The 13,102-nt window shown below is 45.0% G+C and overlaps 1 protein-coding gene across 6 annotated transcripts in view; it reads right to left on the reverse strand.

Moving 5' to 3' along the window:
- Window positions 1-933: 933 nt before the first annotated feature.
- LOC123755283 (uncharacterized) overlaps window positions 934-13,102 on the reverse strand; it is a 127,101-nt gene continuing 114,932 nt past the window's right edge. For all 6 annotated transcript variants that reach the window (XM_045737743.2, XM_045737742.2, XM_045737741.2 and 3 more), the window contains 3 exons: window positions 10,165-10,293; window positions 9,249-9,419; window positions 934-1,789 (listed from right to left, as the gene is read on the reverse strand). In XM_045737743.2, coding sequence (XP_045593699.2) covers window positions 1,548-1,789; window positions 9,249-9,419; window positions 10,165-10,293 — 542 coding nt within the window. In that variant the 3' untranslated portion in view covers window positions 934-1,547. The remainder of the gene's footprint in view (window positions 1,790-9,248; window positions 9,420-10,164; window positions 10,294-13,102) is intronic.

Consider the following 13,102-nt stretch of genomic DNA (forward strand, 5'->3'; position numbering starts at 1 on the left):
TGTTGGTGTTGGGTGGTGTTGGTGCTGGGTGGTGTTGGTGCTGGGTGGTGTTGGTGTTGGGTGGTGTTGGTGCTGGGTGGTGTTGGTGATGGGTGGTGTGGGTGCTGGGTAGTGTTGGTGCTGGGTGGTGTTGGTGTTGGGTTGTGTTGGTGCTGGGTGGTGTGGGTGCTGGGTGGTGGTGGTGCTGGGTAGTGTTGGTGCTGGGTGGTGTGGGTGCTGGGGGGTGTTGGTGGTCTGTGGTGTTGGTGTTGGGTGGTGTTGGTGTTGGGTGGTGTTAGTGCTGGGTGGTGTTGGTGCTGGGTGGTGTTGGTGCTGGGTGGTGTTGGTGCTGGGTGGTGTTGGTGCTGGGTGGTGTTGGTGCTGGGTGGTGTTAGTGCTGGGTGGTGTTGGTGCTGGGGGTGTTGGTGCTGGGTGGTGTTGGTGCTGGGTGGTGTTGGTGCTGGGTGGTGTTAGTGCTGGGTGGTGTTGGTGCTGGGTGGTGTTGGTGCTGGGTGGTGTTGGTGCTGGGTGGTGTTGGTGTTGGGTGGTGTTGGTGCTGGGTGGTGTTGGTGCTGGGTGGTGTTGGTGTTGGGTGGTGTTGGTGCTGGGTGGTGTTGGTGCTGGGTGGTGTTGGTGCTGGGTGGTGTTAGTGCTGGGTGGTGTTGGTGTTGGGTGGTGTTGGTGCTGGGTGGTGTTGGTGCTGGGTGGTGTTGGTGTTGGGTGGTGTAGGTGCTGTGTGTGTACCTGCTGAGTGTACCTAACCCCCTTCCTAACTTTGCAGCACCTTTAATATTTTTTAGTGCATGATTTAAAATTTCATGGTAATCAGATGCCTATTAACATGGTTTTAAGAGTTGAAAAGAAAATGTTTAGCTACAGCATTAGAATATTTTTACGAATGCAGCATTGACAAAAATACTCATCAATATCACATCTAATACAGAATAAATAACGTTTATACACTTAAAATTTTTATTTCCTGATGGTGATGTAACACCGGAGACCAAGTCTTCCCGCCACTGTGCGTCTCAGTATCAGTCGTGTTGCTTATAAGTCTATGATAATTTCTTACCTGTACATTAACTCTTATCCTAAACTGAACATGCCAAACATTTGAGCAGTATATTATTTCTCTCGTGTATCTTACATTTCCTTATTTCTGGTTAAGGCAAATAATGTTTATCTCTAAATTTTGCCAAGGTTAAATTCAATATCCAGACATTCTAATATATTATTCATCTTCAAGAAAACCAATTCTTGAACAGTTCATGTTTTTGGAATCATTTTAATTATATATTTCAACACTAATCATAAAAGGTGCTCAAATTCTTAGTATACAAGGGGAGTCACAAATTTAATCAGACAAGGAGCCCTTCCACTGCTTTGCAATGGTTAATGGTTAGGCAAATTCTCAAAAAATCATGGACCCACAAATGCTCAGTAAACAAATCAACTCATAAACAATTTAGCTGTAATGTGAAATAACAGTGTATAATGGAAAAGAGTGCTATACGTATATAAAAATGAAAGCAGTTTAGAAATATGTAGTAGCGGGTAGCTCAAAACTCTCAGAAAACCTCTTCACATATTGCAGTGTGTATTGCGTCGCAAGAAACATCATCAAAATAGAAGAAGCTGTTTTTGTCGAGAATGACACAGTTGGAGTTGGACCCGCCAGAGGGCTCCTGCACCCCATTAGAATAGGCCCAGAAAGGTGTTCCACGATTCACCACACTCCCGTCCAGCCATCGGAAATCATCTTCGGCTTGGAAGTCGGTGGCACCTATCCAATAAGTATGATGGTTCAGACCTGTGGACGGCAGCAAGATAGAAATCAATTGCTGAAACATTTAAATATACATTAAAAGAACATGTATATTTTTGATAAAGTTATAAAAATGAAACATAATAAACGTGATGATAATCTTTGCTAAAAATTGTATTGGCAGGTATGTCTAGTAAATGTTTGTTATGCATTTATATATACTTTTAACAGCTCTATAACAAATGTTCAAGAAATATGAAATATTTTATTCAAATTTATCTTCAGTACTAGAAATGTTAGTCAAATATCCCCAGTTTGCTAAGTGTAGGTAGTAAACGTGAGCAATTGTAGTCTTTCTTCCACTGCCCACTGAATGGGGGCAGTCTACCTACCTGTTGATGATTCTGAGGATCAACATGCCCATGGCCCAATCTCTGACCAGGCCTCCTGTTGCTAGTCTGATTAACCAGGCAGCTTGCAGCGTGATGTACTAGTCAAAACCTGGTTGATCAGGTATCCTTTAAAGGTGCTTGTCGAGTTCTCTTTTGAAACCTGCGAGAGGTCGGCCAATTATTCCCTGAATGTTTAAAGGAAAGTGTTGGAAAGTCTTGGGCCTTAGATGTTGATCGAGTTCTCTCTCACCGTGCCTATTGCATCTTTGCTTTCCAGTGAGGTATTGTGCATTTCTTGCCATGCCTTCTAGTCTCACGTGGTATTATTTGTGTGCGTAGATTTGGAACCAGTTCTTCTAATATTTACCAATCGTAACTTGTGTGTTTTCCCGCCTGCCCTCTAGGAATACAGACTTAAAATTTTTAAATGGTATATGGGGAATTTCCCAACAAGTATTTCTAAGTATTATTATTAGAGGATTAAATGGACTGTATTAAAATTAGTTACTTGTCAGGTATTTCCACTTCTATAAAAATTTTGGGGTAGACTTAATAATGCTAAATCTACCTTGTTATTCAAATATAATGGAATATTCAATGGTAAATATTTTTAATTAAATAATTTGTTATAGAGTTAGTAAACTAACTACAAATATAACAAATTTGCTTTAAATGGCTTAGCTGTCGAGCCGAATAGTAGGGATACACCTTATAATCCTCCGAAAGTCAATCAAATATCTAGCGTCATCGTGGTAGCGTGGTTAACACGTGAATCACAAGTTGAGGGAGCTGGTTCTCGGTGGTATCTCTCCACGCTATGGGAAAATATACACTCTAACTACGATAAGGTTAATATATTTTCAGTTAATCTCCATGAAAAGGGATTAACTGCCTAAAGGGGGCGTAAACTTACTTTGGTCATTTGATTCGTCTTGCGGCGTAACGGCCGGTTATTCTAAATGATATTTATAGCCATAAAATGTTATCTGAGAAGTAACCAGCGACCGAACGCTATTTCCTTTGTTGTAGGAAGCCAGCAACAACGTCTGGGAGTCGTAAGTAGACGGATGATCCAAAATAATGCGATGCTAATATGATTGCATCCACAGGGATTCGCTCGAGATGTTGACGATCTTAGCCTTGGTGCGCAAGTGGCGCTCCGGCTTCCTCCTCTCTCCGTGTATGCCCGGGAAATAAGTCACATTATTCAATTTGGTTCTGTGCTGTACCAAGACGGCATCGACGTCGTTTTATGTCTTAATAATACACTTCAGATATCAGCTGACAGTTTCCTACTGTTTATATCACTGGATCGGAGAGGTCATTTCTAAACACATATACATATATAGTTCTAAAGACATATACAGATGTGGTATAAGTGACGTGACTTTTATACTAACCGGGAATCAGCTGATCACGGATATGGAAATTTCCACCTTGAGACGAAAATATAATTTGTTTAGATGAAGTAAAGCAATTGTCAATCTAAATTACTAAGCAAATTAAGCAGAGTTTAGACTGGGTTTAATCAGATTTAAATAAAGAGTTTGTTCTCATGGGAGCTGGGGCGGCTGATGCATAAGCGGCCATAAATAGTAGGAAACTTTTGGCGTTCTTACACTAGGAATTAATAATGTTAATAGATTAGATTTCCTAACACAATATTTCTATATTACTGTGTTAGAGTATTACTGTTTATTTGGGGTGTCGGAAATTTCCGGCACGGTACCAATATTTTAAATATTTTATCGAGGGGGATTCTAGCGGTAAACGATCTTTGAACGCACTCCAGATCAGCCATTCCTCCAGCTTTAAATAGGGGCTGTTAGTGTGCAAAAATATTCCACTGTAGGGAGCACTTTATATGACTCTAGGGAGTCTTAAATAGTATCTTCAATGGCATGGCATCTCTTGTTTGGACGCTTCTTGTTATCCAACCACTCATTTTTCTTGCAGTTTTGACAGCAGATTTGCTGTGTCTATTAAAAGTAGGGGCTTCTGACATGAATATTCCTAAATCCTTTACATTACTTTTTCTTTTCAATAGTGTGATTTGACTTTTTATATGTGCTTTCTGCTTTGATATTTTCACTTTGTAATTGGAACGTATCTTTATTAAGCATTATGTTATTTTCTGTGGCCCATTGAAAGATGACTAATATAGGATCGAACGGTTGCTGTGCCCTATATATTGTCTACCAGCATGAAAATTCTAGTGTCATCTGCAAAGCATGATATAGTACTATAGTTTGTATCCTAGTCTATGTCTGATATGAGGATGAGAAAAAGTACAGGAGCCAGTACGGTACCTTGGGACACAGAGCTTTTCATGATGGAGGATTAAGATTTCAGATGATTGTGGTGTGCAGAAGCTAATCAAATTATGCAACTAACTCATCGCGTATGTTGCTTAACCGAGAGATTCTATTTATGTGTATTCTCGAACCCATTGTTATACTAATAATATACACTGAATTGTGTAACTAGCTTTTCAAGACTTGCCCAACTATTTAAATAAAATTTCGGGTTCAGTTCCTAAGGCCATTATGGGACTCTAATATTTTCTACAACTGCTCACATGATGGTTATGGGGTCCCCTTCTGCCCACATGATGGTTATGGGGTCCCCTTCTGCCCACATGATGGTTATGGGGTCCCCTTCTGCCCACATGATGGTTATGGGGTCCCCTTCTGCCCATATGATGGTTATGGGGTCCCCTTCTGCCCACATGATGGTTATGGGGTCCCCTTCTGCCCACATGATGGTTATGGGGTCCCCTTCTGCCTACATGATGGTTATGGGGTCCCCTTCTGCCCACATGATGGTTATGGGGTCCCCTTCTGCCCACATTGATGGTTATGGGGTCTCCTACTGCCCACATGATGGTTATGGGGTCCCCTTCTGCCCACATGATGGTTATGGGGTCCCCTTCTGCCCATATGATGGTTATGGGGTCTCCTACTGCCCACATGATGGTTATGGGGTCCCCTTCTGCCCATATGATGGTTATGGGGTCCCCTTCTGCCTACATGATGGTTATGGGGTCCCCTTCTGCCCACATGATGGTTATGGGGTCCCCTTCTGCCCACATGATGGTTATGGGGTCCCCTTCTGCCCATATGATGGTTATGGGGTCCCCTTCTGCCCACATGATGGTTATGGGGTCCCCTTCTGCCCACATGATGGTTATGGGGTCCCCTTCTGCCCACATGATGATTATTGGGTCCACTACTGCCCACAGGATGGATATGGGTGTATAATAAATTAACTAATTGTTGTACTAGCATCTGCTCTAGATTTGTCTATTGAAAATGCAAGGGACACTCGACCTTTTTTTTATTTTTATTTTCCAAAGCTTTATTGATGCTCATTAATAGTTTGTTTTAAGTATCATTGACTCGATTGCTAACAATTGTTTACTAATATTCTTTTCAAGTCTAAATTTGTTTAAATGTGAGCTCATTGTTCAGAGTTTTATCCAGGCAATAGTTTCCACACAATGTTTAAACCATTCATTTGCAATACTGGCACTCATACTTAAAATTGCCGTAACCTATATTCATACTACCTGAGTGCCTTGCCATAGAGAACAATGTTAGAGGAAGCTGCAGGACTATTTATCCATACCAGGCATATCCTGTTGGTTCATATGATGCAGCTAATGTTGGGTTCATATGAGGCAGCTCCTATTGGCTCATACCAGGCAGCTCCTATATATACCTAGTCCAACTTATTCGTATATATATATATATATATATATATATATATATATATATATATATATATATATATATATATATATACATATATAAATATATATATATATATATAATGTATATTCAGTATAATACTGTAAATATAATATACAAGCTACACCTGAAACAATCAGCCCTTCCCATAAACTCCCCTTTGTTGCCCTCTCCACAAGCTCGCCGTTGATGCCTCCCCCCCCCCCACACACACTCACCAATGATGCCTTCTCTCCCACACACTCACCAATGATGCCTTCTCCCACACACACTCACCAATGATTCCTTCTCTCCCACACACTCACCAATGATGCCTTCTCCCCCACACACTCACCAATGATGCCTTCTCTCCCACACACTCACCAATGATGCCTTCTCCCCCACACACTCACCAATGATTCCTTCTCTCCCACACACTCACCAATGATGCCTTCTCCCCCACACACTCACCAATGATGCCTTCTCTCCCACACACTCACCAATGATGCCTTCTCCCCCACACACTCACCAATGATGCCTTCTCTCCCACACACTCACCAATGATGCCTTCTCCCTCACACACTCACCAAAGATGCCTTCTCTCCCACACACTCACCAATGATGCCTTCTCCCCCACACACTCACCAATGATGCCTTCTCTCCCACACACTCACCAATGATGCCTTCTCCCCCACACACTCACCAATGATGCCTTCTCTCCCACACACTCACCAATGATGCCTTCTCTCCCACACACTCACCAATGATGCCTTCTCTCCCACACACTCACCAATGATGCCTTCTCTCCCACACACTCACCAATGATGCCTTCTCTCCCACACACTCACCAATGATGCCTTCTCTCCCACACACTCACCAATGATGCCTTCTCTCCCACACACTCACCAATGATGCCTTCTCTCCCACACACTCACCAATGATGCCTTCTCCCTCACACACTCACCAATGATGCCTTCTCCCTCACACACTCACCAATGATGCCTTCTCTCCCACACACTCACCAATGATGCCTTCTCCCCCACACACTCACCAATGATGCCTTCTCCCCCACACACTCACCAATGATGCCTTCTCTCCCACACACTCACCAATGATGCCTTCTCTCCCACACACTCACCAATGATGCCTTCTCTCCCACACACTCACCAATGATGCCTTCTCTCCCACACACTCACCAATGATGCCTTCTCCCCCACACACTCACCAGTGATGCCTTCTCTCCCACACACTCACCAATGATGCCTTCTCTCCCACACACTCACCAATGATGCCTTCTCCCCCACACACTCACCAATGATGCCTTCTCCCCCACACACTCACCAATGATGCCTTCTCCCCCACACACTCACCAATGATGCCTTCTCCCCCACACACTCACCAATGATGCCTTCTCCCCCACACACTCACCAATGATGCCTTCTCTCCCACACACTCACCAATGATGCCTTCTCTCCCACACACTCACCAATGATGCCTTCTCTCCCACACACTCACCAATGATGCCTTCTCCCCCACACACTCACCAGTGATGCCTTCTCTCCCACACACTCACCAATGATGCCTTCTCTCCCACACACTCACCAATGATGCCTTCTCTCCCACACACTCACCAATGATGCCTTCTCTCCCACACACTCACCAATGATGCCTTCTCTCCCACACACTCACCAATGATGCCTTCTCTCCCACACACTCACCAATGATGCCTTCTCCCTCACACACTCACCAATGATGCCTTCTCCCTCACACACTCACCAATGATGCCTTCTCTCCCACACACTCACCAATGATGCCTTCTCCCCCACACACTCATCAATGATGCCTTCTCCCCCACACACTCACCATAATGATGCCTTCTCTCCCACACACTCACCAATGATGCCTTCTCTCCCACACACTCACCAATGATGCCTTCTCTCCCACACACTCACCAATGATGCCTTCTCTCCCACACACTCACCAATGATGCCTTCTCCCCCACACACTCACCAGTGATGCCTTCTCTCCCACACACTCACCAATGATGCCTTCTCTCCCACACACTCACCAATGATGCCTTCTCCCCCACACACTCACCAATGATGCCTTCTCCCCCACACACTCACCAATGATGCCTTCTCCCCCACACACTCACCAATGATGCCTTCTCCCCCACACACTCACCAATGATGCCTTCTCTCCCACACACTCACCAATGATGCCTTCTCTCCCACACACTCACCAATGATGCCTTCTCCCCCGCACACTCACCAATGATGCCTTCTCCCCCACACACTCACCAATGATGCCTTCTCTCCCACACACTCACCAATGATGCCTTCTCTCCCACACACTCACCAATGATGCCTTCTCTCCCACACACTCACCAATGATGCCTTCTCCCCCACACACTCACCAATGATGCCTTCTCCCCCACACACTCACCAATGATGCCTTCTCTCCCACACACTCACCAATGATGCCTTCTCCCCCACACACTCACCAATGATGCCTTCTCCCCCACACACTCACCAATGATGCCTTCTCTCCCACACACTCACCAATGATGCCTTCTCCCCCACACACTCACCAATGATGCCTTCTCCCCCACACACTCACCAATGATGCCTTCTCTCCCACACACTCACCAATGATGCCTTCTCCCCCACACACTCACCAATGATGCCTTCTCCCCCACACACTCACCAATGATGCCTTCTCTCCCACACACTCACCAATGATGCCTTCTCCCCCACACACTCACCAATGATGCCTTCTCCCCCACACACTCACCAATGATGCCTTCTCTCCCACACACTCACCAATGATGCCTTCTCCCCCACACACTCACCAATGATGCCTTCTCCCCCACACACTCACCAATGATGCCTTCTCCCCCACACACTCACCAATGATGCCTTCTCTCCCACACACTCACCAATGATGCCTTCTCCCCCACACACTCACCAATGATGCCTTCTCCCCCACACACTCACCAATGATGCCTTCTCTCCCACACACTCACCAATGATGCCTTCTCTCCCACACACTCACCAATGATGCCTTCTCCCCCACACACTCACCAATGATGCCTTCTCTCCCACACACTCACCAATGATGCCGTCTCCCCCACACACTCACCAATGATGCCTTCTCCCCCACACACTCACCAATGATGCCTTCTCCCCCACACACTCACCAATGATGCCTTCTCCCCCACACACTCACCAATGATGCCTTCTCCCCCACACACTCACCAATGATGCCTTCTCCCCCACACACTCACCAATGATGCCTTCTCTCCCACACACTCACCAATGATGCCTTCTCCCCCACACACTCACCAATGATTCCTTTTCACAGACTCAGCAGTAACACACTCACCATTGTCGATGATAAACGTGACGATACTGAAGAAGGCGTCTCCACCGTCTATCTTGACCAGCTGGCCGCCTACTTGATGACAAAAGTTGTTCATCTCGGCCCAGGTGCCCGAGCCCAGCGTCTCCACCATCAAGCACGCTCCCCCGATGTCTTGGAAGGGCAGCGAACACACTGTAGTGGAGAATGGCGGCAGAGCCATCACCAGTTGGCAGCTTTTGACCCACAATAAAGGGCGTTATAGCCTGTGGGAAGCTCCAAGCAACGGTCTGTTGGACCAAGTTATCACAAGTCAAGCCTTGCCTCGGGCCGGGCTTGGGAGAGTAGAAGAACTCCCAGAACCCCATCAAGACGATATTATTGGGCTGCCCCCCCCCACCCCCCTTCCCCACCATCTCAGCGTCACCTATAGTCAGGAGCCATTTGGTTTCCTCTCGTTGGAAACAGGAAAGCTATTAGACTTATCAACGATCCTCAAAACCAAGACAAACTTTTCGAGATGCAATCCACAACAGTTGCTTAACACAGCCTCCCTGGTACTAGCCAGGTACATACATACCCTCCCTGGCACTAGGCAGGTACAAGCGTACCTTCCCTGGCACAAGTCAGGTACAAGCATACCTTCCCTGGTACTAGGCAGATACATACATACATACATACCCTCCCTGGTACTAGTTAGGTACAGACATACCCTCCCCAATACTTGGCAGGTACATACATACCCTACCTTGTACTAGGCAGGTATATAATACCCTCCCCGGTACTAGGCAGATACACACACACACACACCCTCCCTGGATCTAGGCAGGTATATACAAATCCCGCCCCCCCCCATGTAATGGGCGGTACAAACACACACACACTACCAGATATTAGGCGGGTACACACACACCCTCCCTGGTATTAAGCAGGTACTCACCGTTGTTAACATCACCGTCCTCCACCGTGAACTGTGTGGTGACTGAGGTCGGCACCTCACCCTCGTAACTCACCGTGGCCAGGTACGTACCATTCACCAGGTCACTGAAGGTCGCCTCGCACTCTGTACCTGCGAGGAATTGCTCACTTAATACACTACTGACTGTGTCACCTGTAAACAGCCACTGTGCCACAGGTCCTCATTGTGACACAGATGGAAGGACCCAGCAGCTGTGCCACAGGTCCTCACTGTGACACAGATGGAAGGACCTAGCAGCTGTGACACAGGTCCTCACTGTGGCACAGATGGAAGGAGCCAGCACCTGTGACACAGGTCCTCACTGTGACACAGATGGAAGGACCTAGCAGCTGTGACACAGGTCCTCACTGTGGCACAGATGGCAGGAGCCAGCACCTGTGACACAGGTCCTCACTGTGGCACAGATGGCAGACGCTGAATGTACCATTGAGAGGTCCAAGGCCACCCTGCTTCCCCATACCACGGCTACCCTGCCCCCCCCTATACCAGGGCTATCATGCCCCCTATACCAGGGCTATCATGCCCCCTATACCAGGGCTATCATGCCCCCTATACCAGGGCTATCATGCCCCCTATACCAGGGCTATCATGCCCCCTATACCAGGGGCTACCCTGTCCCGTATACCAGGGCTACCCTGCCCACCTATACCAAGGCTATCATGCCCCCTATACCAAGGCTATCATGCCCCCCTATACCAGGGCTACCCTGCCAACCTATATCAGGGCTACCCTGCCAACCTATACCAGGGCTACCCTGTCATCCCCAATACGAAGGCTACCTATTTCACCTATTCCAGGGCTACTCTGCCACTTACAATACCTGATCTACCCTGCCCCCCTCTCATTATACCAGGGCTATCCTGCCCCCTTTACCAGGGCTACCCTGCCACCCCCTATATCAAGTTTACCCTGCCACCCCCTATACCAAGTTTACCCTGCCCGCCCTATGCCAGGGATTCCACTCCCCCCCCCCCCCCCCCCGTTGGAAATATCCACCACTTATTTCTCATTTAACACTGATAAATCATCTTTGTGCCAATAATTATAATTTACTAACACTACTAATCAGTAGTTTATTAATATCAATTTATATCCTATTGCGACGCAATTGCCACAAATCTTTCCTAGTGTTTATGGGGTCGTGCTACCAAGCCTGCCACAGACAATAATTTCCATATATATGTAGACCCAAATCGAGTCCACTTATTTACTTTCCTTTATTAAGGATAATCATTTATTAATAAGTTTACTACATTTAGTAAATTACTGTTTACTGGAAATCATTTATTCAGCTAGATAGCTGTTCCAGTGATATTATAATACAAATTATTCTGAATTACCCGACTTTCCCAATGAGAATATACATTACCGTATAACACATTTATTTATGACATAAATATTCGTCCTACCCAGTTCCTTCCCGATTTAGAATTAAATGAATAATATAATTTATGCTCAGAGCCCTTACTGGGAGCTTTTGCGCATGCGTGTACCCGAGAGGGAAGGGGGAGGAAAGCGACTCTCGCAATTTTTGATCTACTGGGAGCAAGGTGTTCCGAAGTAGCCCAACCAAATCTTCCAATTCTACAAGCATCCGTACTTCTCCGGGTTTCAGATTGAGGGCGCAGCTTACCCAACTCACTGACACCAATTTCGGCAGGCATTTTACCTCATAATTTTATTGTTGAGCTCAGTAATATTTAGTAATGCAGGTGCTATGTCGTGATGCTGTAGGTGATATAAACCACACATGTAAGTGCTGCTTCCATCCCTTCAATTGTTTTAGATCTTGTGTTTAAATGCATGAATACTAGTTTCGAGTGGAAATTATTGAAGTTATTTATTTCAGCGTGGTGTAATTCAACTGAGGAGGCGTGTGACTGTCCCCATGATCACATGTCCCAAGGATAACTATCTCCGGGCTGGTCCCAACGTGCTATAGTGATTGGATGCATTCTACGTTCCTCTGTCACAGCAGAGAATTTTACCAGTCCTAATATGTAGATAGTGTCCTTTCCGTATTGAGAGTCAATGAATTATTTCCATTTATTTGCATATTAATTATATTATATACTTGATTTACTCATTGATGTGCAATATTATTTCTACATTTCATAACTAATACATATTTCACATATATTCTATAACTAATAACTCATATTCATATTATAGTAATTTGTAGGGAATTATCTACAAGCATTATAGAATACCCCCCAAAGAATGTGGAGGGATATGGTTCTATAATTTTAATTATTATTCTACAGTCCATTACTCTAATATTCTTATGATTAATCACATTACATTATCTAGCATCTCAGAGCATCCTGTATTATTTATTATTGGAGATCCATAGGCACTGGTTCTCTGATTTATTCAATTTATACAATTAATTTATTTAAATTTAACAAATTTAACTCCAATTCTTGTTGGCAAAGGATTTGGCATTAACATAAAATATGCTCGTAGTTTTTATATTGCCTTTATACGATCTGTTGTTGATTATTATGCCTTGCATCTTCTTACTATTTCTCCTAAACAATTACAAGGCCTAGATGTAGTACAGAATGATGCCATGCGCATCATCCTGAGTTGTCTTAGAACTGTCAGAATTGTTAACATGAGAAAGGAACTAAACTTACCTTCCATTTACGAAAGAATAGTTCTACTTAGTACTATGTTTTGCGCCAAAACTTTGAAAAATAATGGTCCCCCAGCTCTATTCAAATTAAATTGAGATCCATTCTAAACAATTCTGACTGTTCCCTCAATCCGCCGCAAAAAGCTCCCTACAGTGTGTGGCTCAGTTGTTGTGCTTATAATCTTCTGAAACTGAATGTGTCTCTTAACCCTGATAAAACTGTTCACTATATTCCCCATTGGAAAGATGTGGAGGTCTCTC

Source organism: Procambarus clarkii, chromosome 20, assembly GCF_040958095.1.
Source record: "Procambarus clarkii isolate CNS0578487 chromosome 20, FALCON_Pclarkii_2.0, whole genome shotgun sequence".
Lineage (NCBI taxonomy): Eukaryota > Metazoa > Arthropoda > Malacostraca > Decapoda > Cambaridae > Procambarus > Procambarus clarkii.